Source organism: Capra hircus, chromosome 4 (assembly GCF_001704415.2).
Source record: "Capra hircus breed San Clemente chromosome 4, ASM170441v1, whole genome shotgun sequence".
NCBI lineage: Eukaryota > Metazoa > Chordata > Mammalia > Artiodactyla > Bovidae > Capra > Capra hircus.
The window spans coordinates 34,281,267-34,309,143 of NC_030811.1; the positions used below are offsets into that span (position 1 = coordinate 34,281,267).

Genomic DNA, 27,877 nt, shown 5'->3' on the forward strand with positions numbered 1-27,877 from the left:
TCAATAATTTGCATATAGTTTATTCTTTTTCTCTTAAGTTATAAGGAAGCTATTTGATTGGATAGCTCAGTATTTTGGGTGTTAATTTATAATGGATATTTTGTTCCATTAATGTGTTTTAGCTTCAGTATTTTAAGTATACAAAGTATGTAAAAGGAGAATTCCTAGTTAGACTTAGTTTGTGAGCAGATATTCAGTGATGCATCAGACATATGTGGAGTGGAAATGAAGAGTAACAATCCCAAACCTCCCACATCCTGGCTTTGTAAAATAAACCTTAAAAATAATTGGATAAATTATATTTGCCTTCAGTGAAGATCATGTTACTTGTTCCATTTATATTCATTTTTAGTTTGTTTCCTAGAAGATTATGTGTTGGTTTTTTGTTTTGTTTTGTTTTTATTTTTGAGGTTCTTTGAAACTCTCAGGAAAAGAAAAACTAGCATGTAGTTTGAAATATACACACACACACACACACACACACACACACACATATCGTGGTGTTTGCATAATACCCTTTGTGGTTTGAGATATGAAGCAAACTAAACACAGAATCTGTTAACACTTTTTTCTTTGAAAAAAATTTTTTTTTTCTCTCCAAAGCTACAAAACCTCCCAGATACAAATGTGGAATCTCAAAAGCTTGCCCTGAGAAGCATTTTGCTTTTAAAATGGCAAGTGGAGCAGCCAATGTGGTGGGACCCAAAATCTGCCTGGAGGATAATGTGTAAGTGCTTCTCAGTTTGGAAGTATAAGGTATACTATTAAACTTTAGCAAATTGAATCTGAGTTTATTGGATCTTTTGAAAATGTATTGGGCATGCCTTTACTAAAGAAAAGCGATCTCTGTTTCCATCATGCAATTTTCCCCACTCATTTAAGGAGTCTTAAAGTTCTCAAATTTTGTGTTAGGGTGTGGTAAGAACATAGCATTTATCCAGCTTCATGTATAGATGAGAGATTTCTTCTGAATGAATTTTCTAGATCCCATCTGATAGTCATAGAAATAGATGGCTATTTAATTTTGATTCCTAAGTAATAGGGGAAAAGTTAATTCATTTAAATTAATGAAAATTAAAGTTCACTTCCTCAGTCATACCAACCATATTTCAAGTACTAATAGCCACATGCAGCTTGTGCCTACCCAGTGTAACAGCACAGGTAGAAAGCATTTCCATCACTGCAGAAAGTCCAGGTAGGATTATTTTTGTCAACTAGACTGCCCTAGATAATGAAGGCTTTATCTTACGAACTAACATCTCTCATTTTAAATGTTTGAATGCTGCCTGCTGAAGTGTGAAATAGCCCAGTAATAACCTCAAGTCCGTCATGGCCCAGAACTGCTTGCCACTAAACTGAATGGTTTCCTTTATTGAGATGCCCTGCAAAGTATACCGTTTAGGCTTTTTTAGTCTCCGACTCCTGTGTCACTTGTCGTGAAGTTCCTGGATTCGATAAATGTTCTTTGACCCACGCAATCTAAAGCTGGACACCTCCACCGCACTTCGGTCACCCCGTCAGCATTCATCACACCCTTGCCATCACACATGCTCTGGGCAGTGTGTGCCATATTCTCTAATTAGTCTAGTTATCATTTCTAAGTGCCTGGCTCTGAAGTCACAAACCCTGCTTTTTGTTGGTTGCTTCTAATCGGGTCTTGTCTGAAAAATTAGATATATGATAGGCTTTACATAAAATAATATATGTGCCATTAAATTATATAAAGAGTGAGGTAATTTTACAGATAGGAGGAAATGAGGCAGTTTTTCCGAGCTTTTTGTCTTTTCTTTTTAATATAGAAGGCACTAACATTTTTATTCTCACCCCTCTTTTCAGTTAGCTGTATGTAGGATTTAGCCTCTTAGAATAAAACTTTTACTGTAAAATTAAAGCTTGAGCCAGGTGATCTTGAGGTCCGTGCTCATTTCCTTTATCCTCATGCTGATGATAATCCATTGTTCATCCATCGTCCTCTGATGTCTCATAATAGTCTTGCTTTACTGAATTGAAAGCATTTGGCTTTTCAAAGTTTGTATATTTTGCATTAAGTAACATCCTTCCCATTACCTTAGAATGTTCCATTCCCCTTTTTCACCTTGTTCAGCTAAAGGCGCCAGATATTTGATCCTGAATAATAAGTAGGAAGTTCTCTTAGAATGCTCAGCCCATTCATGACAGGCTATCTTCATATTATCTGTGCCCCCTTGAAGCATGTAAGTTATAATTCAAAGAAGAGATCAAACTAGTAAATAATAGCAGGTTGTCTATTCACAGATTATAACAAGTTAAAAAGAAGAGAGAAGTGTATTAAGCAGTGGAGTCTGGTTAAAAAAAAAAAAAGTATTGGCTCAGAGCCAGAGAATTTGGTTCTAGCATAGTGGGTGTGTCATGTAGAATTTATATTTCAGTTTGTTTAACCATAAAACTGAGACAGGCCACCTGTCCATCCACTTTTCAGGAATTATTCTGCATTCCTGTGAGAGAGTGAATAATTGATGGGATTTTATAGTTATGCCCCAGGCCCTGAAATCTAGTCCTTGAAAGGGGACTGAACTATTGACCAGGGATCCCTAGTGGAGAGCTGGTAAAGACAATTCAGTTTAGTGCTTTCTTTCCAGTATGTTCTAATTCTGTATTGAAAGATTTTTCCAACAAAAATTTTAAAGAAGTCTAAATTTTCTTAGTATCATTCATTCCATTCACTTTTTATTCAACAGGTATCTACTGAGCACAGTTCCTGCTCTCATGAAACACACAGTCTGGTAGGGAGAAGGATATTTAATAAGTAAACGCAAATAAATAGTTAGAAGTTGTGGCATACCCTGCCCAGAGCAGCAGGGTGTGACAGATACTGATGGGGGCAGTGAGATGAGATCAAGGTGTGCAACTTTAGATTGAGTGGGTCAAATAAAGTTTCTCTAAAACAGTGATGTTTAGTCTGAGAATTAAAGGATAAGAAGGAAGACCACCAGGGGAAGACCATTCTAAAGAGCACGCTTGAAGGCCCAATGTGGGAAAGAGCTGGAGAGAAGTGGATGATGGCCAGGTCATTGGAACTTACAGGCTCTGCAGAAAAGGAAATGAGATCTTTTTTTCTGAGAGTGTTGAGAGGTTGTTGAAGGTTTTCAAACTCCGGCATGTCTTCACTTCATTTATATTGAAGAAAATGATCTGACTGCTGAGTAAAATGATGAGAGAAGTGAAAGCAGACAGAACAATTGGAGGGCCTTTCCCAGGTGCCGGTGCAGCCTTTCGATTGCCCCCCCCACCACACACAGTTGGCAGGAGACTTGTTTGCATGTGTGCTCACTGAAATATCTAAGTGCATCCAAGAATACATAAGTAGAAGTTTTAATATTTGCCTATACATGCTCTAAGTACGCAAACCCATTTTGCAGACTACTAGTCCAGATCAGTGCTTCTCAGTGGGGGCAGTTTTCTCCCGAGGGGAAACTTGTCAAAGTCTGTAGACATTTTGGGGCATCAGAGTTATGGAAGTGCTGCTTGTAGAGACCAAGGATGCCCTTAAATTTCCTACAGTGCACAGGACAGCCCTTCCTCATGATTTATCAAATCTATAATATCATCGTAGACTAAGATTTAGAAACCCCAATACAAACAAAGATTAAAATAGGGTCATGATCGTGATTTAAAGGGCAAGTAGATGCAGTCAAGATCTATTATGGAGATTAGATGGATTTCAAACTTCTCATTAGTTAGAAATATTTAGAAAATCCCAAGTATAAATATGAGGTATCACATAATACATGAATTATAGCTTTTTTTTTTTTTAGAGAATTAGGGATAATTTTTTTAGATATTGGGAATAATACTTAATCTTTTATTATCATCTTAATGTTTGGTACAGAAGTTGTGTGGTGGACTATTTTGAGGGATTTTTTTTTTTTTCACATTGACGAATAAGATAGGATTTTTGGCTGGGAGGACCAAAAGATAAAATCAAGGATATGATGTAGGTACTTATGTAATCATTTTAAATGTAACCATATAAAAATATAAGAACCATTCTAAGCTCATGAATGGGAAAACAAAACAGCTAGCCAGCCAGCTGGCTAGATTTGACCCATGGGCTGTAGTTTGTTAAACCCTTCTCTAAACAAATCATTTTAAGGCATAATAGCTGGAACATAGTGTAGGTATTTGAAACAAAACTGTATTCAAAGGTGTAGAATCTGTCTATAGAGTATATAATCTCTTTCTTTAACTATTTGCCTGCAGGTGTGGAGTGGTGGGGGGAACCTTCATATTCATGAAAGAGAAAAGAAAGTATTTCAGCTTGTGTTAGTACTGGGTGATTAACCTGTATACATTTAAAATCTTTACTTATTTGTCCTTTGCTGACTATAGGTTTCCCCTGATTGAAGTCTGGTTTTTAAAACTTGATAAGCTACTGCCCTCTTGTGGGAAGCCCATGTCACCATGTAGCTTTGTTGCCTTTCTTTGCTCTCTGATAGACACTGCTGCTGCTGCTGACTACAAATGATCTCTCCTGGAGAAGACACCGTGATGCTTAATGATAATTCTAACGGTTAATTAATCATTGTTGTGGCTTCTTCACGTTAATGCTCGCTATAGCACATTTACAGAAGGAGTAGGACAAATGTACTTCGAAACTTCCCTCTTGTATGCAGCGGTCTTGTTTGGTACTTCTTACAGACCACCTTTCAAACCTGGTTTTGCACACATGTAGAAAAGATCTATGTTTTATTTAACTATTCCTGGGTCAGGAAGATCTAGAGAAGGGATAGGCTACCCACTCCAGTATTCTTGGGCTTCCCTTGTGGCTCAGCTGGTGAAGAATCCACCTGCAATGTGGGAGACCTGGGTTTGATCCCTGGGTTGGGAAGATCCCCTGGAGAAGGGAAAGGCTACCTACTCCAGTATTCTGGCCTAGAGAATTCCATGGACTCTATAGTCCTTGGGGTCACAAAGAGTTGGACACGACTGAGCAACTTTGACTTTGCCTTTCGCTTTTTCAGTTTTACAGAACAAGTGAAAATTTGAAGGCAGATTCACAAGTATGAGTAAATAGTTTAATGCTACTAAATGATGTCCTACTCTGCGTCCCCATGGACTGGAGCCCTCCAGGGTCCTCTGTTCATGAAATTCTCCAAGCAAGAATATTGGAGTGGGCTGCCATTTCCTTTTCCAGGGAATCTTCCTGACCCGGGGATGGAACTCTGCATTGCAGGCAGATTCTTTACCATCTGAGCCACCAGGGAAGCCAAGATTTTACAAATCAAAATTTTATGCTTTTCCTTTTTCAATAGCTCTTGGAGTAGAGTTTTTCTTTTACTTTTCAGTTTTGAAAAAATTACAGAAATTGCAGGCAGTTGCAAAGATAGTACAGAGAGATCCCATGTGCTCTTCACCCATTTTCCCCATGGTTAGATCTTATGAAATTAGAGTACAGTATCAGAATGGAAATTGGCGCTTAGTACAGTGTCTGTGTATAGTTAGGACTAGAGATCTCTTCAAGAAAATTGGAGATATCAAGGGACTATTTCATGCAAGGATAAGCAAAATAAAAGACAGAAACAAAGGACCTAACAGAAGCAGAAGAGATTAAGAAGAGGTGGCAATAATACAAAGAAGAGATTTACAAGAAAGGTCTTAATGACCTGGATAAGCATGATGGTATGGTCACTCACACATCCTGGAGTATGAAGTCAAGTGAGCCTTAGGAAGCATTATTACAAACAAAGCTAATGGAGGTGACGAAATTCCAGCTGAGCTATTTAAAATTCTGAAAGAATTTAACAGCATGCTGTTAATGTACTACACCCAATGTTTCAGCAAATTTGGAAAACTTGGCAATGGCCACAGGACTGGAAAAGGTCCAGTTTTCATTACAATCCCGAAGAAGGACAATGCAATGACTATTCAAACTATTGTACAATTGTGCTTATTTCATGTGCTAGCAAGGTGAAAGTGAAGTCGCTCAGTCACGTCCGACTCTTTGTGACCCCGTGGACTGTAACCTACTAGGCTTCTCTGTCCGTGGGATTCTCCAGGCAAGAATACTGGAGTGGATTGCCATTTCCTTCTCCAGGGGATCTTCCCGACCCAGGGATTGAACCCAGGTCTCAAAGTAATGCTCAAAATCCTTCAAGCTAGGCTTTAGCAGTTTGTGAACCAGGAACCTGCAGATGTACAAGCTGGGTTTAGGAAAGGCAGAGGAACCAGAGATCAAATTGCCTACATTCATTGGGTCATGAAGAAACCAAGGGAATTCCAGAAAAACACCCAGTTCTGCTTCATTGACTATGCTAAAGCCTTTGAATGTGTGGATCACAACAAACTGGAAAATTCTTTAAGAGATGGAGTACCAGACTACCTTACATGTCTCCTGAAAAACCTATATGCAGGTCAAGAAGCAGCAGTTAGAACTGGACATGGAACAACTGACTGCTTCAAAATTGGAAAAGATGTACAATAAAGCTGTATTTTGTCACCCTGCTTATTTAACTTATATGCAGAGTACATCATGCAAAGTGCCAGACTGGATGAATCACAAGCTGGAATCAAGATTAACCTCAAATACACAGATAATATCATTCTAATGGCAGAAAGTGAAGAGGTACAAAGAACTGCTTGATGAGGGTCAAAAAGGAGAGTGAAAAAGCTGGCTTGAAACTCAGTATTCAAAAAACTAAGATCATGGCATCTGGTCCCATCACTTCATGGCAAATAGAAATGGAAAAAGTGGAAGCAGTGACAGATTTTATTTTCTTGCACTCCAAAATCACTGCAGATAGTGACTGCAGCCACAAAATTAAAAGATACTTCCTCCTTGGAAGAAAAGCTATGACAAACCTAGACAGTGTATTAAAAAGCAGAGACATCACTTTGCTGACTTTGTTTTGAGATAGTTGTATAAATTGAATCATAGAATATGTAAGCATTTGAGATTGCTTTTCATTCAGCATAATGGGCTTGAAATATTATTATGTATTAATAATTTGCTCCTATTTTAATGCTGAGTAGTACTCTATGGATATACCACAGTTTAGCTATGCCTCATAAATTTTAATAAGCTGCATTTTCAGTGTGTTTTTTAATTTTTCACTTCAGGCTTCTTTGACCCATAGGTTATTTAGAAGTATATTGCTTAGTTTCCAAATGTTTGGAGAATTTCCTGTTATCTTTTATTATTGATTTAATTGTGGTTGGAGACACATTTGATATGATTTCAGTACTTTTAAATTTGTCAGGGTTTACTTTATGGCCCATGATATGGTCTATCTTAGTATATTCTAGAAGAATGAGTGCTTGGAAAGAATGTATATTTGTCAGCGAGTACCCACTCCAGTGTTCTTGCCTGGAGAATCCCAGGGATGGGGGAGCCTGGTGGGCTGCCATCTGTGGGGTCGCACAGAGTCAGACACGACTGAAGCGACTTAGCAGCAGCAGCAGCAGAATATTCTTTAAACGCCAATTAGTCCCTAATGGTTAATGCTGTTGTTGAATTCTTTTTTTTTTTTTTTTCAAAACACACTGCTTTTATTTATTTATTTTTTTATTTATTAAATTTTATTTATTTTTTTATTTTTTAAATTTTAAAATCTTTAATTCTTACATGCATTCCCGAATTCTTGTATACTCTTTTTAATTTCCTGTCTTTCAACTGTTGAGAGAGGGATATTGACATGTCCACCTGTAACTGTAGATTTGTCTTTTTCTCCTATCAGTTCTACCTGGGTTTGCTTCACATGTTTCATACCTCGATTGCTTGGTACACACATTTGGGATGGCTATGTCTTCTTGCTAGATTGACCCTTTGATCATTATGCAAACCTCCTCTCTGTCTCTGATATTTTTCTTTGCTCAGAAATCTATTTTAATTGATGTTAATATAGCCATTCCTGTCTGCTTTTGTTTAAACAGCTTTATTGAGATACAGCTCATTTACTGTACATTTACAGTACATTCATTTAAAATACACAGTCAATGGATTTTAGTATATTCACAGATGTGTGCACCCATTACCACAGTCAGCGTTAGAACATTATCATACCTCAGGAGGGAATGCTGTGTCCTTCAGGTACTGTCCCCCTGCTCCTTTCCTATTGCACTCTACTCCATCTGCCCTCTCCCCAAGCAGCCCTAAGTAGCTACTAAGTTTACTTTTTGTCTCTATAGATTTGCCTATTTTGGACATTTTATATATATATATAAAATATGTAGGGTTTTTTTGTGATCAGCATCTTCACTAAGCATAATGTTTTCAGGGTTCATCCATGTTATAGTATATATTAGTACTTCACTTCTTTTTATGGCTGAATGATAGTCCATCGTATAGATACGTCACTGGTTTCATTAATTTCATTTCCATTCATTAGACTTCTGGGTTGTTTCTACCTATTTCTTATAAACAGCATGTAGTCAAGTCCTATTTTAATCCACCACCCCAATTTCTATCTTCATTGTATATTTTTGACTTATTTATATTATTATAATTATTGATGTGTTCAGGCTTAAGCCTGCCATTTTATTACTTTCTGTTATCTGGTTTTTGTTTCTGTTTTCTTTTACTGCCTTCCTGTGAGTTATATGAACATTTTTAAAGACTTCTTATTTATTTATTGAGTGTATCTCTTAGTATAGCTTTTTCAGTGCTTGCTTTTGATATTTACTATCTGGCCCCTTACAGAAAAATTTTGCTGACTCAAGGTCTAGACTTAAGAAAATGAGGGAGAAAATGTTCATTGTCCAGAGTAAAATTAAAAGTATGTTATGTTTGTAGATATTAGGAATAGCACAAAAGTTGAGGAAGTTATCTTTCAGTGAGTCAACAAAAACATCACTCACATCATTGACAAGTGAAATTCCAGCATATGTCTTTATTGTTTACTATTTCAGGTTTTTCTGACTTTGTTTTATTCTTTAAGTGAAATAACATCCAACATTTGTGTTGGAATTTTACTCGTGCATCACTTGCTACCATAGGTTAAGTAAAATGAGTTCCATGAAAATCATAACACATTCTGTGAGAATCAGTGGCTAAGTGAAATTTATAATCAAGTATGTATTTTATTATTTGGAAATTATGTGCTTCAGATCCTTTCTGTCAGTAAAATTTATAATAAACTTACATTGTTGGTTGAGAATTAATTATTTCAAGTAGGTAAGAGATAGAAACAGTCTAAATATCTGTTGATAGATGGATAAAGGATAGGTGGATGTATCATGTATGAGTACAGGAGTGTGTATTCACATATATGCATACTCACTTCCCCACCACCTCAAACCACTTCTTAATCATTTAACAGCACATCACTGTGAATTTTTAGAATAAAAGGTACCTACACTTTTAGTTTAATAATTTTAATTCAACAAACTGAACTGATAACAAGGAAATATTTTGCTCGTACCTTCCATTTCACCGTATTTATTATCTTTATGTGATGGTCTGTGAACTCCCTGCGGAGGTTGATTATTGCAGAATGACATTGCAAGTCTTATAGTTCAATGCTGTAATTATATGAATACAATATTCCTTCTTCTGGGTATTGAGAAATTTTGCATCAGTAATCACTAAGAGAATGTTCACAATTAAGTTAAATCTTCTTGCTTTCCAATTATAAAAGATTTTGGTAGCATCTCACCTCTGTTTCATGTCATATTAACTTTGCAGAAAATACACTAGAGTTTACCCTTGTTTATTCTCTTGAGAATGGTGCAGGCGGTGAGCATAATGTCCATGTGTTTGATGGATTTTCTAAAATGGTCTTTCATAATCTGATGCAGGGCAGCAATAAAGAGTCTAGTATTTTGACTGTAATACGTTTTAATATATATTTCTATTTGTAAAAATCTTACTTATGAATGTTGCTTTTAAATTATTCAGTGTTAGACTGTCTTCTCTGACCTGGTAGATACCTTTCAGTCTCCACTGTAGAACTAAACAGCTGTGTGTATATATAAAATTCACAACTGGTTTTTATTTTGCATGTATGGCTTTCCCTGATGGATGTTTATTTGTAATATCTAATTCTAAATTTGTCTTAACTTTTCCCCCTTCAGTTTAATGAGTGGTGTTAAGAATAATGTTGGAAGAGGAATCAATGTTGCCTTGGTAAATGGTAAGAATAATTATTTTACTTTATGGATATGGTAGATATAAAGGTATAGTGGTATGTAGGTATATTTATATGGCCCAAAATATACTCTTATATCAAGATCAGGTAAGAAAGAGTAAAGCTTGACATTAAAGCTCTCCCCCACCCTCCCACAACATCAGCTATGAATAGAGATGAGACACTGCATTTCAGTGTTTACATCACGTTCTCTTGGAAGCATCCAACTTGCTGTGCAGTGTATAGAGAGCCTCCCATGAGATTGTCAGGATACAACATTATCTAACAATTGATGAATTCTTGCTGCAGATATTAGAATCCTAATGTAATATATCAGAATGATCTCTGTTCGTTTCCAAGGCAAACCATTCAGTATCATGGTAATCCAAGTCTATGCCCCGACCAGTAACACTGAAAAAGCTGAAATTGAATGGTTCTATGAAGACCTACAAGACCTTTTAGAACTAACACCCAAAAAAGATGTCCTTTTCATTATAAAGGACTGGAATGCAAAAAGTAGGAAGTCAAGAAACACCTGGAGTAACAGGCAAATTTGGCCTTGGAGTACAGAATGAAGCAGGGCAGAGGCTAATAGCATTTTGCCAAGAGAACACACTGGTCATAGCAAACACCCTCTTCCAACACCACAAGAGAAGACTTTACACATGGACATCACCAGATAGTCAACACCAAAATCAGACTGATTATATTCTTTGCAGCCAAAGATGGAGAAGCTCTATACAGTCAGCAAAAGCAAGACTAGGAGCTGACTGTAGCTCAGATCATGAACTCCTTATTACCAAATTCAGACTTAAAGAAAGTGGGGAAAACCGCTAGACCATTCAGGTATGACCTAAATCAAATCCCTTATGATTATATGGTGGAAGTGAGAAATAGATTTAAGGGACTAGATCTGATAGACAGAGTGCCTGATGAACTCTGGACAAGAGATTTGTGACATTGTACAGGAGACAGGGATCAAGACCATCCCCAAGAAAAAGAAATGCAAAAAAGCAAAATGGCTGTCTAAAGAGGCAGTACAAATGGCTGTGAGAAGAAGAGAAGTCAAAAGCAAAGGGAAAAAGGAAAGATATAAGCATCTGAATGCAGAGTTCCAAAGAATAGCAAGGAGAGATAAGAAAGCCTTCCTCGGTGATCAGTGCAAAGAAATAGAGGAAAACAAGAGAAAGGCAAAGACTAGAGATCTCTTCAAGAAAATTAGAGATACCAAGGGAACATTTCAGGCAGATGGGCCCAATAAAGAACAGAAATGTTATGGACCTAACAGAAGCAGAAGGAATTAAGAAGAGGTGGCAAGAATAAACAGAACTGTACAAAAAAGATCTTCATGACCCAGATGATCACAATGGTGTGATCACTTACCCAGGGCCAGACATCCTGGAATGTGAAGTCAAGTGGGCCTTAGAAACCATCACTGTGAACAAAGCTAGTGGAGGTGATGGAATTCCAGTTGAGCTATTTCAAATCCTGAAAGATGATGCTGTGAAAGTGATGTAGTCAATATGCCAGCAAATTTGGAAAACTCAGCAGTGGCCACAGGACTGGAAAAGGTTAGATTTCATTTCAATCCCAAAGAAAGGCAGTGCCTAAGAATGCTCCAACTACCGCACAATTGCACTCATCTCTCATGCTAGTAAAATAATGCTCAAAATTCTCCAAGCCAGGCTTTAGCAATACGTGAACTGTGTGTGAATTTCTGGATGTTCAAACTGGTTTTAGAAAAGGCAAAGGAACCAGAGATCAAATTGCCAACATCCGCTGGATCATCAAAAAAACGTGAGTTTTAGAAAAACATCTATTTCTGCTTTATTGCCTATGCCAAAGCCTTTGGCTATGTGGATCACAATAAACTGTGGAAAATTCTGAAAGAGATGGGAATACCAGGCCACCAGACCTGCCTCTTGAGTAATCTGTGTGCAGGTTAGGAAGCAATAGTTAGAAGTGGACATGGAACAACAGACTGTTTACAAATAGGAAAAGGAGTACATCAAGGCTGTATATTATCACCCTGCTTATTTAACTCGGAGAAGGCAATGACAACCCATTCCAGTACTCTTGCCTGGCAAATCCCATGGACGGAGGAGCCTGGAAGGCTGCAGTCCATGGGGTCGCTAGGAGTTGGACACGACTGAGCGACTTCACTTTCACTTTTCACTTTGATGCACTGAAGAAGGAAATGGCAACCCATTCCAGTGTTCTTGCCTGGAGAATCCCAGGGACGGGGGAGCCTGGTGGGCTGCCATCTCTGGGGTTGCACAGAGTCAGACATGACTGAAGTTACTTAGCAGCAGCAGCTTGTTTAACTTACATGAAGAGTGCATCATGAGAAATACTGGGCTGGATGAAGCACAAGCTGGAATCAAGATTGCCGGGAAAAATATCAATAACCTCAGATATGCAGATGACACCACCCTTATGGCAGAAAGTGAAGAAGAACTAAAAAGCCTCTTGATGAAAGTGAAAGAGGGGAGTGAAAAAGTTGGCTTAAAGCTCAACACTCAGAAAACAAAGATCATGGCATCCGGTCCCATCACTTCATGGCAAATAGATGGGAAAACACTGGCTGACTTTATTTTTTTTTTTTGGGCTCCAAAATCACTGTAGATGGTGATTACAGCCATGAAATTAAAAGACACTTACTCTTTGAAAGGAAAGTTATAATCAACCTAGATAGCATATTATAAAGCAGAGACGTTACTTTGCCAACAAAGGTCTGTATAGTCAGGCCTGTGGTTTTTCCAGTAGTTATGTATGGATGTGAGAGTTGGACTATAAAGAAAGCTGAGCGCCGAAGAATTGATGCTTTTGAACTATGGTGTTGAAGAAGACCGTTGAGAGTCCTTTGGACTGCAAGGAGGTCCAGCCCGTCCATCCTTAAGGAGATCAGTCCTGCGTGTTCGATGGAAAGACTGATGTTGAAACTGAAACTCTAGTACTTTGGCCACCTGATGCGAAGAGCTGACTCATTTGAAAAGACCCTGATGCTGGGAAAGATTGAAGGCAGGAGGAGAAGGGGATGACAGATAATGAGATGGTTGGATGGTATCACCGACGCAATGGACATGAATTTGAGTAAACTCCAGGAGTTCATGATGGACAGGAAGGCCTGGTGTGCTGTGGTCCATGGGGTTGCAGAGTCAGACACGACTGAGCAACTGAACTGAACTGAATGTGACATAGACTGACATGAATGTGGGTATATAGACTGACAGAAGGTGGTGGACTATTTCGTATGGTGAGGGGCTGAATGAAGAGTCAGAGTCAGTTGTAATTTTTCAGTATTGTCCACACTGAATCTTGAACATCTCAAGTGTTCTTGAAAAATCACATCTGAATATATGAACCTGTGAAATGAGACCCAGCTGCATACTTCTCTTTTTGGCACAGTCACCCTCTGAAACTGTGTAGGGAGAAGAGAATCCACACCCAACTTCTCTAGTTCATACTGTAGGAAAATAATTTCTATAGCTTTCACAATGAGAGAGATATTTTTGTTTGTAGTTTCTGCATTTTCCTATGTAGAAAAGATTCTATACATATTTGTCCAATTGATAGCAAAAAAATGTTTTAAAAAGAAATTAAATACAATTTTTTTTGCAAGATTGTTTTAATAGAAAATAGCGTGGATTCATTTATTTTTTTTTTAAGGTTTTTGTATTTGTGGGTAATTTTTAAATAAGGGAAGATGGTAACACATAAGGATGAATTTGAATTGTCTAAAGTCAGTAGTAATTTCTGTTTGCTACTCTTCAACTTACAAAACTAATGAGAAAGTCGTATTCAAAAATTACCCTTTTAGAAAAAAATTTTAGATGCATGCAATTCAAATTTTAAGTATTTGTCATAATAATTCTCTGCTAATGGATTCACATTGGACAAGATCATACGTCTTATACAATGTACAGTATATTTCAGTTGCATAATTTGCTATGAATTCAATCTCTTTTAGGCAAAACGGGAGAACTAATAGACACCAGATATTTTGACATGTGGGGAGGAAGTAAGTATGAATTACGTGTAACTGTTCTGTTGCTTGCACTAAATCATACCAATATAATGTAGTGCATTAATAAGAAAATAATGGTACTATTTTGTTTTCATTTTGTTTCTTTTCACTGAATGTCCAGCTCATATTTAAATGATTGGTCATACTGCATACACTTTGCTTTTTTATAAAAATTGTTGTTGATGTGTATAATCACACTTGAGATTTGTTTAAGTCTGAGTCCTGTTTTCTGCAGGACAACTAATTCAAAGCTTTAGGCTGCTTTGGGTTTCTGTCTGAAATTTCTGGAAAAAAAAAAAAGAATAAGTAATTTGAAGAAGGGCTTAACCAGTGTAATCGTGTTTACCTTACTGAATTGATTTTTTTGCATAAAATTTTCAATCTCAAAACTAAGTTCATAACCAGGATTATTATTCAAATAGATGATTATTTGAGAGAAGGAGTAGAATTTTCTTTCCAGTTTATTGTACTTAGAGCACTCCACAGATAATCTTCCTAATTTGGCAGTTCCAAGGAGCAGGTGGAAATTAGTCACCAGCCTGCAGAGGGGAAGGACCTGGCACCTCAAAGAAGATGGTGCCTGAAAGAGAGAGACTTCTTCCTCAAGTCTAAAGAAAGGCCAACACTGATTTAACTGTTGATTCTTTTCTAAGTTGAGGCTCTCCCCTGCACCTCCTCATCCACTTTATGAATTCCCTGTGGGCCAGCAGTTGTTAGGCTTCCCAATTTTATCTTGTTCTCAGACCATTAAGCTTTTCTAATATTTCTTCAGCCTGTAATGAGATGCCATGTATTATTTATTTTTGAAATGAGATCAGAACTTTTCATGTTGTCAAAATGTATATCAACTTAAAATATGCCATCAGTTTTAGATTCTAAAGGAATAATTGATTCTACCAAAATTTATCACATGGAAAACCTCTTATATAACTGTTGTTAAAATCACTCATGTGACCAGAAGCTCTGGTATTTCATCTCAGGTCAGCAAACTACTGCTGAAAATACCCCTCAAATTTAGAAGTAGTTGCCATCTTTGGATTTAAATGGAAGTGATTTGTTAGCTGCTCTGTTACATTTTTTTCTGAATTAAAAATGCTGTTATTTTAAGATAGAATCCAGTTTTAGAGAAATCTTTGGAATCTTTGCTGTGGAAAAAAAAACTGAATAGTTTTGAAGTTGTATTAGACTTGGGCATTTAGGAATCTGACATTGTGAGGAGTTCAAGATGTAGAATGATTTGTATTGATAGTCCCCATTCAGCCTCTTTGGTATCACTAGTTTATAGTCACTGACATGGTCTAATCCTTTGTGAATCTTAATACTTAAGCAGATGAAGCAGGTAATGACTGCAGTATTTGCCTTAATTAGTTTGACTTTTAGTGATAACTAGCTTACATTTCTTCCCCTAGTTTATAGTAAGTAGATATTCCCAGAAGATTCCTTAAATCACTATGGATGTATGTACACTTGTCCCGCAGTATCTGCAGGGTACTGGTTCCAGGATCCTCTACAGATAGCCCGTAATCTTCAAGTGCTCAAGTTCCATAATTGGCCCTCCATACCTGCAGTTCTGCATCCTCGGATTCAACTAAATGAGGATCACATGGTACTGTAGGATTTATTGAAAACAAATCTGTGTATAAATGGACTTCTGAGCTCAAACCCCTGTTGTTCAAGGGTCAGCTGTGCACATATTTATATTATTTTTTTAAATTATAGATCCTGTTGTGCAGTAAATAAAAGTTCTCTTTTTTAGAAAAGTATCTGTGCAAACAACTTTACATATACTCAGGAAGTCCATGAACCTTTCTCCTGTCTCCTAAATTTCTTACTTGAAATCATGTCATACTTTAATATGCTATGGATTTTTCATTTAGTCCCTGGAATATCAGTATGAAACACACACAGGGTGAATCAGAATTGGAAAATTTTAAATTGATGTGAAACTTAATTTTTATCCTGTTCATAAGATTTGTCTCTCTTTTGGTTTCTCTACATTAGAAATTATCAGTTTACAAACACTTCATTTTTTGTACTGTTAAGTTCCAGGAGGTTATCATGATGGTTAGTCATTAAGAAAAAAACAAAAACACTTAACCCTTTCTGTTTTTTTTTCAGATGTGGCCCCATTTATTGAGTTTCTGAAGGCCATACAAGATGGAACAATAGTCTTAATGGGAACATATGATGATGGAGCAACCAAGTATGTACATTTCAAAATTTACACAACTTTGCAGATCTATAATTTATAATAACATAAGCAATACATTTTTCAATGAAAAAATTTATAAAACAGTCAAGTAATCCAACTTTCAGATAAAGACTGTTAACTTTTGAAAATTTTTCTTTCTGTGTTTTTATCATTCATCTATGATTGCGAAATTAGAGTCACATTGTACATAAAGTTTGTTACACTCTTTTATGTTCTGTTTTTAACAACTGTGTATTGTTTTCTCTGACAATAATATTCTTCAGTACCATTTTCTTAACGGCATTTCCCAAAGTGTATCTGTCCTGTGAAACCCCAGTCCTTTAAAAGTGTAATGGCTCTTCTAATCTTTTATCGTGGTAAGTTTCTAGGTCATTTACCCTCCTGGTTGCATTTCTTGGGCATTCTCTAGGTGATCACTGTCCCTCTTAAAACGAAGCCCCAGGTTGGACATAGTGTTCCCGAAGTGGTCTGGCCAGTACAGGGTACAGTGGAGGTGCTCACTCACCAGAAATTACGGTTACTGTTCATGAAGACTAGCGTTGCATTCATGTTCTTTAGGGAATCACGTCACAGTGTTCGTCAACTTAAAATCTCAGATCTCTTCATTTGATCTCCGAGGTTTTTTTTAAATCACTGACAAGTCTGGTCTTTCTCCCCATTCAGAACTTGGTTTTGTTTAATGTGAATGAAGACTTTGTATTCATATATCCTCATTAAATTTAATTTTGCTGTTATTGGCCCACTTGGTCTTGATGCTGACATATGTCCTGTGAGATTTCCATTGTCTAGGCTTTATACTCTCTCCAGAGTCATTCATATTTCTAAATCTAAGTCAGCAATGACAAACATATTTACTACAGGCAGTGTGCCACCAACTGGAGACCACTTCTAAGGGATTCATCTATTAATCAGCTGCAGAAACAACTTTTCCATTTCCAATGTACTCTAATAATCATACTGTCCAGTTGCTGTTTAATTATTTAATTTTCTGAGACTGTCAGATGCCTGCTTGAAATTCGTGGATGATGCTAATTATAATACCTTGGCTTACTGCCCCAAAACTCCTTTTAAAGTTGAAAGTATGAGATGATGTTTACTTGGCTTTATTAATCCAGCCCCCTTCCTACTACTCTTTCTCTTTATTTTCTTATTCTTTCTTTAATACTCACAGGACCTCCTTCTTGTAATCCTTTCTAAAATTTTGCTGTGAGTTAGATTTAGTTTTATTGAACTATTGTTTTTAAAAATTTCCTTTTTTTAAAAAAAAAAAAACTGGAATATTTAACTTTTAAAGTCTTAACATCTTCACTTTCCATGATGCTTCTAAAATAACTGACATTACCTTGAAGATTATATTAACAAGTCCCTTAAGAATTTAAGTGTGTGACATGTGGGCCTCGAGGCTTAAATATAAAGTACTTAATATGGACATTCCTGAGCCACTGTTCCCTTTTTATGTTGATCAAAGAGTGTTTGCCTCCCTGGAAAAGACAGTTGTGTTTTGATCTCGATGTCCTATCATTCTCCTGAAACAGTGGATCCCTTCATTATTTATACTTGGTAGCAAAATTTCTCTCTGTGGCCTTAAGTAATTTTATGAACCTCATCTCATTTTGAGCACTCAGGTCTTCCTGGTAGTAGTATTAAAAGTGTTGTCATTAGTAACATGGTTTGCCTTGTATTTTTGTACACTTCCTTTTCTTAATTTGAACCCATCATGGGATAGATGTGGACTCTGGCAGTTCAAACCCAGGTTGTTCCAGGGTCAGTTATATATCTCCACTGCATCTCACACTGCACTACCTTTTAAAGAAATGGGATATTTTGACATCTGCTATATCAAGCACTCAAAATATTGGCTGTGTAGCATGGTTTTCAACTTTTCTTTGAGCCATGAAATCATCTTTTACTTAGTTACATAGAAGATAGCAAAAAGGAATAATAAAACCTCTCAAATTCTACATAAGCAGATTAGAAAACTTCAGAAATTGTTGAGGAAGTTGTCTTGTTAGAAACTTGTAGTTATCTAGACACAGGGACCTATGGCATGGGTACCCAAGCCCACCCCAGGTTTGATTATTCACTGGGAGGAATCCAAGACTCGGCTTATAGACCTGCTCACTCAGGGCTATGATTTGTTACAGCAAAATGATGCAAAGCAGAATCCATGAAGGGCAGCTAGTTCAGAGCGGAGTCTGGAGGGATCCAGGGCACCAGGCCTGAGTTTCCAAGAGTCCTCTCCCAAGTGGAGTGACACAGAACATGCTTAATTCCTCTAGCAACAGATTGTGACAACACGGGGACGTGCTGTCCACCAGGGAAGCTTATTAGAGCTCATGGCCCAGGGTTTTTACTGGGAACTGGTCATGAGGCACCGTCTGCCTTATACATCCCCAAATTCCAGATTCCCAGCCAGAAAGTAGATGTTTGGCATAAACTACTTTGTTTGCACTGTTTAGACACACGAGAGCCATCTTGATCAGTTCTGGGAATGGAGGGACCCTCCCCAAATCCAAGCTTCCAGAGCCAGTCAAGGACCAGTCTTGCTCTTAGGCCTTTCTAAGCCCTGCTGTAGTAATCCTTTTCTGCTTAGGACCTCAAGGTATTCTCAAAGGAAAGTAAGGAAAGATGAGCAGAATCAAAATGGAAAGCTTAGTTTCCCATTGCTGCTAGATTGGTTAGTTTATTCATGCAGATCAAAACAATTTCTGAAATTTGAAATCCAGAAGGAAAAGACTGCCCTTCATTATATTTCTTAATTGTAAAAATTTTTAGATAAGAAAAAATTGCAGGTACTTCTGGCATGGGGCCAGGCCTGCATTTGGGTAAACACCTACTGTGAAGGCATTTTTTTGTGTATAAAGCAATCTCTTGGCATTTGTGAACCTAACATTCAGCTATTTACAAGCAGCCCTGAAGCCTGCACCCTGAGGTGCAATTTGTGATTTTTCTGAGATGTAACTGACTGAAGCCCATAGGCCTTCCTCCAGGAGGTTGTCACTAGGCTGCCCTAGTAAGCATGACCTCTGCTCTGCACCATTTATTGTAGATAAAGCAGCAAAACTCACTACTAGTACTGATGATACTAGTAAAATGTTCTAATTAAGGGGCCAGCAGTAGAACATTTGAATAAACTAAAGAATGGAATGTAATAGTCTGCAGATCCATGACATACGAACACTGTTCAGAAACAAGAAAACAGTTCATACAGTACTTTCAGGAGATGTCCATCTCCTACAGAAATTGCTTACCAAGTAAGCAGATGAATGAAAGTGATAGCAATTCATGTAAGGATGATTACAAGAAATACAGCTACAGACCCACTTTGGGGAGAAAGCCAGACGCAAGTACGTGTAGTTGTGTGTGAAGTTGTCAGAATCTTCAGAAACAGACTTCACTGGTCGTTTTGCACAGCCATTTCATTTATTTTGATTTCCCTTGGTTATAAATGTATCACTTGATATAGTTATGAATCTGAAAGACTTAAATATTCCAGGGCTGCCCCTGATTTTCTCACTCATTCTTATGACCTTTCCCAGGAGGGCAGCAGTGCCCAAGCTGTGGTTAAAACAGATTCAGTGCCCCCTGGATGTGACTAATTGTGAAAGGCTAATGACATATGTAGCTCTGTCCTGTTCATGAAGCTTTTTTTTTTTTAACATAAATTATCCTGTTTATCTTCAGGTTAGTTACATGAGAACTGTCTTGCCAGTTTCAGATACTTCACATAAAATATTTAATGCTCTAAAAATATTTGAAAAACTTGAGTCATTTTGCGAACATTTGAAGTTAACAGAAAAAGTCAGGTCTCTTATATTTGCATTTAGAATTGAGTATAAACTCATTGTATGTCAAATAAAATTATTTTTTAAATGTTATCAGTCCCAATCAGTAATCAGAACTTTCCTATTGATAAATGTGTTATTATCTCTTCAGGCAAAAATTACTGTTATGAAGTAGATATAAGTAAACATAGTGTTAGAAACATCCAGATTTCTATTAGCACTTACCTTAATTCTACTCAAATGTAATTTATAAAGACTGTAGTGGAGATTCAAAGTGATTTTTAATTTTACAAAGATGTTGACTACTTAAGAGCTTGTATTAGCCTGAATAGGTACCTACTGACAAAAAATGACAGTTTCCCATTTTTATTTGATGGAATGTAGATGAAAATGAACTGTTGTTGTGAAATTAAGATACATAAAAGGTACTTCTAAATAGCATAAGCTAGAAATTTATTTGCTAGATTTCATAACTTTCATCATTAAAGATTTCAAATAGTAGGAATGTTACTCTGATAAAATTTATTTTTTTATGTTCTCTTATTTAAGCCAGGGTTTTCTCATTTATTTCATGGTTGTATGTTAAATATTGTAAGTGTATCAGTATTCATTAGACCACATACAGTACACTACATTTACTGTATCATTCTTTTTCTCTCTCTTCAAGACTCAATGATGAGGCCCGGCGGCTGATTGCTGAACTGGGGAGTACATCTATTACTCATCTTGGTTTCAGAGACAACTGGGTCTTCTGTGGTGGAAAAGGCATTAAGACAAAAAGCCCTTTTGAACAGGTTAGTGTCTCAGACTTCATAATTAATGGGCAACAGCAATTGTGTGAAACCATACAGTATGTATTCCTATCCCAGTTATTTGCAACTTAGATAAAGCAGACATTAAATATGTTTCCATAATATGTTTCCATATTTTCCATAGGTTCCTGGCAATCAGTTATTTGGAATAATCATGACACTATTTTAATTTTAAAATTTAAAAAATTGTCTAATTATACATGAAATTTTTTTCCTATGTGACAATGCATTGGCCTGTGATTACTTGTATCATAAGACCTTTAGGAAGTTGGTTATTAAAAATTTTAGCTGAACTTTTGATATTAGAATCAGTGAAGTACAGAAATACTTTAGAACTTAGTAGAATGTAAACTTATTTTTGACTTACAAAGGATCTTTAAAGACCATCTGTGGTGTTTTGTTCTTTCAGCTCTTCTTTGAAGGTCTGCCAGTGTATGCCAGACCCCAGGCATTGCTCATTTAATATCTTGAACACTAATTTATGTGTTAATAGAAGTGTTACTGAAATGAGTATGCTTAATTATGTTATTGCAGATATGCAGTTTGCTAAAGTACTATACTGTGGTTATGTTCCAACAGCACATAAAGAACAATAAGGACACAAATAAATACGAAGGATGGCCCGAAGTTGTAGAAATGGAAGGATGCATTCCCCAGAAGCAAGACTGACTTGGAGAAAACTGAAGGGAGCACACTTTCACTGTTAGTGGGAAAGCTCTACCAGAAAAACTACATGTAAATATTTTAAGAGCATGCAGCCATCTCGGTGTGTGCATGTCCATTATCTCTTTTGATATCAGGATTATTTATTGCTGACGTAAATAGCTGTCTTTGTAAATAGTCATCATCATAAGCAAATCACTGAACCATTTTCAAGCACATCTCTCTAATGGTACAATGTTCAGACCATGATGCTAATGGCATCTTTTAATTCTAAAAGCATACCAATGGATAACTGAACAGATATGAAAAATATATTGATATATATACTAGTCGCTGTGAAAATCTATCATGGAATGATATGGATTTTAGGGAGCAGACTTTGTTTTCTTTTACATATATATATGTATATTGCCTTCTGATGATGGTATCTTTTAAATTAAAAAGATATTGGGCTAGTTGTGTGTGTAATGTTACTTTACAGTCTGACTCCCCTGTTGTATTTCTTTTCTTAGTCTTTCTCTTCCCTTCCCAAGAAACCTATAAATAAAATAAGAAAACATATCAAATACATGAAAAGCACAACAGAATTCTTTGTTTAATGTATACAGTACAAAGTAAATATATAAATGTAGATGGCATTCAGAACTGTAGCTTGATGGATTTTGTGTTAGCAGTGCGAATAACTTGATTTTGCAAAAGCTCTTCAGAGTGAGGCAGGAGGGGGCAACTCCCCAGAGCTGAGGAATCTGGCCAGGTCCCTTCCCCAGCCTTAGTAGGTCATTCAGGACAGCATATCAGTACAGTTAGAACCTTACTGGCCTAAGTTTTCCTTATTTAATTGTTCTCAGCCTTAACCAAGTAGTTTAGAAAGAGGCACCCTTTAATGTCACAATGATTTTAGATTGTAAATCCAGAGATTCTGTACTTATTTTCATCTGACTTGCTGATAGTAATTTTTGCCTGAAAAGAAACAACATATTTATTTATCAATAAAAAAGTCCTAATGAACTGATTGGGACTGATAACAGTTAAGAAATAATTTTATTTGATACACAGTGACTTCATACCCAATTCTACCTAAAAATATAAAAAATCCAACTTTTTTGTTAACTTCAGATGTTCACAAAATGACTCAAGTTTCTTAAAATATTTTTAGGGCATTAAATATTATGTGTGAAGTATCTTAAGCTGGAACATAAAAAATGTAATGAACAAACTGCCGCTCACAGTAAAAGGCAGCACTTCAATTTTGGATCTAAATTTTAGATGCCTTACATAAAGAAAAACTAAAAGCAGTATTTTTTATTTTGCTATAAACTGAGTTAGAAGTTATTAAATGTCAATGAGTTTGGGGGTACTGTTTCTTCCCTCAAACTGAATGTAATTCATGAATCAATGCACCTTACATTCTAAGCAATTTTTGTAAACTTTTCAGATTTTTGGTGCTGATACAGTAAATCACTTTCAGCATGTATCTTTTAGCATTTCAAATACTTCCCATGATTCTGTAAATTTAAAAAACAGCTATTTTACAGTTCCAGGGTTTGTGAAATAAGTATTGCTTTTTTTTTTTTCAAGTAATGAGAATAAATATTCTTGGTTTTGCATTTGTTTTTTGTTTTTTGTTTTTTTTTTTTTGTATTATCTGGCAAAGTAATATACCTACAGAACTTCACATTGAGGTTTTATTGTCCTGCTTAACATGCAAAATTTAAGTCACTCCCATGGTTAAACACACTAATATCCTCAGGATATATCTTAACATAAATAGGATTTAAGTATCTAGATGACAAGACTTCTATTTCAAGATAAGGACTAACATGATAGCTTTATAGAGGTGTGTAAAATGTCAAAAGATTGGCTATTTAATTGCTTTCATGCAGTTTGCTATTGTTTCAATTCTGTCTTGTATGGTTTATGTCAACATAACTTTGAAAGCAATAATTTTACTGTATTTTACTTTCAGATAACTTTTAAAAATCAGCATTGTAAATGCAACAGTGCTCATTTAGTGTTCAGAATTTTCATTAAAATCAGAAATTTGGCATTAACACTTTGGTCTTTTAAATGGTGTTTAAGGACTTATGGATGTATATTTTTTATTTGTAATCATAGATGCAGTCCCAAGAAAAGTTTATTATGGTATGCCTGTTAAAATACAGCAAAGACAGTAGGAAAAATAGTGTTATCGGGGAAATTAAAGAAAAATTGAGCCAGAATCTTTATATTCCTGACTTTGATTAAAATTTATCATTGTTCTTTCTATGTTGTATTCATTTTCAAATGAATTATATGATATTTTGTAATTTTTTTGCCAGATGAAGCTCAATGCCTTTAGCCTGAAATGCACTTTATACTTAGTTTATACATATTATAAATAAATTGACCCCTCCACAAAGATGATAGTTTCATTCAATTTCATTGACACACCCCATTTTTAAATGAAAGAATGAGAAATGTGCTGTGTTCAGTTAGGAAAGCAGTTGAAAGTAAAAATGCATTTAGAGTATTTTAAAAAATGAACATGAAAGGGGAAAAACTGCTTGTGTTGATCAGGAAAAAGATTTGCCACTCAACCTCTTCAGTTGGGCCTCCTCATGTAAACGAGGAGTTGTAGGATAAAGTACCAGAATTTACTTTTTCTTAAGCATTCCTCAGAAGCATTCCTTTGCTGTCTCTTCCCAGGGTGACTCTTCTGTTGCATACCTGGTTTTTGGTCATTACATGTCAGTAGCTAGGTAATCTCTGTTTCCCTCAAAGCTCCCTTGATTTTTTTTAAAATTTACTTATTTTTAATTGAAGAATAATTGCCACTGATGAAAGAAATCAAAGATGACACAAATAGATGGAGAAACATACCATGTTCATGGATCAGAAGAATCAATATAGTGAAAATGAGTATACTACCTAAAGCAATGTATAGATTCAATGCAATCTCTATCAAGCTACCAATGGTATTTCTCAGAGAACTAGAACAAATAATTTCACAATTTGTATGGAAATACAAAAAACCTCGAATAGCCAAAGCAATCTTGAGAAAGAAGAATGGAACTGGAGGAATCAACCTGCCTGGCTTCAGGCTATCCTACAAAGGAACAGTCATCAAAACAGTATGGTACTGGCACAAAGACAGAAACATAGATCAATGGAACAAAATAGAAAGCCCAGAGATAAATCCACGTACCTATGGACACCTTATCTTTGGCAAAGGAGGCAAGAATATACAATGAAGAAGAGACAATCTCTTTAAAAAGTGGTGCTGGGAAAACTGGTCAACCACTTGTAAAAGAATGAAACTAGAACACTTTCTAACACTATACACAAAAATAAACTCAAAATGGATTAAAGATCTAAATGTAAGACCAGAAACTAGAACTCCTAGATGAAAACTTAGCAAAACACTCTCTGATGTAAATCATAGCAGGATCCTCTATGACCCACCTCCCAGAGTAATGGAAATAAAAGAAAAAATAAAAAACTGGGACCTAATTAAACTTAAAATCTTTTGCACAATGAAGGAAACTATAAGCAAGGTGAAAAGACAGCCGTCAGAATGGGAGAAAATAATAGCAAATGAAGCAACTGACAAAATTAATTTCAAAAATATACAAGCAACTCCAGAAAAGTAAGCAACCCAACCAAAAAATGGGCCAAAAAACTAAACAGACATTTCTCCAAAGAAGACATCCAGATGGCTAACAAAAACACGAAAAGATGTTCAACATCACTCATTATTAGAGAAATGCAAACCAAAATCACAATGAGGTACCTAAAATCTCACACCGGTCAGAATGACTGCTATCCAAAAGTCTACAAACAATAAATGCTGGAGAGGGTGTGGAGAAAAAGGAACTGTCTTACACTGTTGATGGGAATGCAAACTAGTACAGCCGCTATGGAGAACAGTGTGGAGATTCCTTAAAAAACTGGAAATAGAACTGCCATACGACCCAGCAATCCCACTGCTGGGCATACACACCGAGGAAACCAGAACTGAAAGAGACACATGTAACACAATGTTCATCGCAGCACTGTTTACAATAGCTAGGACATGGAAGCAACCTAGATGTCCATCAGCAGATGAATGGATAAGAAAGCTGTGGTACATATACACAATGGAATATTACTCAGCTATTAAAAAGAATGCATTTGAATCAATTCTAATGAGGTGGATGAAACTGGAGCCTATTATTCAGAACGAAGTAAGTCAAAAAGGACAACACCAATACAGTATATTAACACATATATATGGAATTTAGAAATATGGTAATGATGACCCTATATGCGAGACAGCAAAAGAGACACAGATGTAAAGAACAGACTTTTGGACTCTTGGGAGAAGGCAAGGGTGGGATGATTTGAGAGAATAGCACTGAAACATGTATATTATCATATGTGAAATAGATCACCACTCCAGGTTCAGTACATGAGACAGGGTGCCCAGGGTTGGTGCACTGGGATCACCCTGAGGGATGGGATGGGAAGGGATGTGGGAGGGAGGTTCAGGATGGGGAAAAATAAGTATAAAAAGAATTTTAAAAAAAAAGGATAATTGCTTTACAATATTGGTTTCTGCTGTATATCAACATGAATCAGCCATAGGTACACATATGTCCCCTCCCTCTTGAACCTCCTTCCCATCTCTCACCCCATCCCAACCCCTCTAGATTGTTATAGAGCATTCAGTTTGAAAGCTCCCTCAATTGAACCTGGCCTCAGCCTCTCATTGTTCCTTTCCCTGACCCCGTCTCCTTTCTTGAGGTTCCAGTAAAATCAAGTGTTCTTGTGGTTTAGTCACCAAGTCGTGTCCGACTCTTCGGGCCCCATGGATTGTAGCCTACCAGGCTCAAGAATATGGGGTGGGTTGCCATTTCTTTCTCCAGTAGATCTTCCCAACCCACGGATCGAACCCACATCTCCTGCATTGGCAGGCAGATCTGTCATCCTGCCCCAGAGCCTTCCCCCATCCTGGGAGGGTTAGAGTACCAAGGGCAACTGAATTAAGGACATACTTTCAACACTACAATGTCTCAGATTCTAGGAGTCCTCAGAAAGGAATAGGAATTGCCAGCCCTTCATTTAGAAACAAAAGAGGTTTTTCTGGGGTTTGTTCCACAGGTAGTTTATAAGCAAACAACACAGCCAAGACCTACAGCTACTTCACAGGTACAGCTAGCTGCCATTGCTAAGCTCACTGTTCAGCTCCATAGAAATCATGCCCATCACTGGAGTGCATCAACTATTGAAAGAACAAGTTGAAACTCAGTTGGCAAAAGATATTCCCTTCATTGTAAGCTCCTAGTTTCCATATAATCAGCCCATACTGTGACCGCAACCATGAAATTAAAAGATGCTTGCTCCTTGGAAGAAAAGTTATGACAAATCTAGAAAGCATATTAAAACGCAGAGACATTACTTTGCCAACAAAGTTCCGTCTAGTCAAAGCTATGGCTTTTCCAGTAGTCATGTACGGATGTGAGAGGTGGACCATAAAGAAGGCTGAGCGCCAAAGCATCGATGCTTTTGAACTGTGGTGCTGAAGACTCTTGAGATTCCCCTGTACTGCAAGAAGATCCAGCCACTCAATTCTAAAGGAAATCAGTCCTGAATATTCATTGGAAGGACTGATGCTGAAGCTGAAACTCCAATACTTTGGCCACCTGATACGAAGATCTGACTCATTGGAAAAGACCCTGATGCTGGGAAAAATTGAGGGCAGGAGGAGAAGGGGATGACAGAGGATGAGATTGTTGGATGGCATCACTGACTCAATAGATGTGAGTTTGAGCAAGCTCCGGGAGTTGGTGATGGATAGGGAAGCCTGGCGTCAGCTGCAGTCCATGGGGTGGCAAAGAGTCGGTGATACTTTAAATGAAGCTGCTAGGGTTTCCTTATTGTTGACCCTGTCCTTTACATGCTGCTGCTACTGCTGCTAAGTCACTTCAGTCGTGTCCGACTCTGTGTGACCCCATAGATGGCAGCCCACCAGGCTCCTCCGTCCCTAGGATTCTCCAGGCAAGAACACTGGAGTGGGTTGCCAGTTCCTTCTCCAATTCATAAAAGTGAAAAGTGAAAGTGAAGTCACTCAGTCATGTACGACTCTTGGCGACCTCATGGACTGCAGCCCACCAGGCTCTTCCATCCATGGGATTTTTCCAGCAAGAGTACTGGAGTGGGGTGCCATCGCCTTTACATGCTAGTCATGTTTCAGCCATAGAGGAAAGTTAAGTCTGCCTCTTTTTTCTTCCAACCCGATCATATCAAGTGTTATGGTCTCA

General features: G+C 37.0%; 1 protein-coding gene across 3 annotated transcripts in view; it reads left to right on the forward strand.

The window, feature by feature from the left end:
• FAM3C (family with sequence similarity 3 member C) overlaps positions 1–23,993 on the forward strand; it is a 66,219-nt gene extending 42,226 nt beyond the window's left edge. For all 3 annotated transcript variants that reach the window (XM_018046983.1, XM_018046981.1, XM_018046982.1), the window contains exons 5-10: positions 604–727; positions 10,048–10,106; positions 14,071–14,121; positions 16,246–16,330; positions 20,792–20,918; positions 21,516–23,993. In XM_018046983.1, the coding sequence (XP_017902472.1) occupies positions 604–727; positions 10,048–10,106; positions 14,071–14,121; positions 16,246–16,330; positions 20,792–20,918; positions 21,516–21,605 (536 nt within the window). In that variant the 3' untranslated portion in view covers positions 21,606–23,993. The remainder of the gene's footprint in view (positions 1–603; positions 728–10,047; positions 10,107–14,070; positions 14,122–16,245; positions 16,331–20,791; positions 20,919–21,515) is intronic.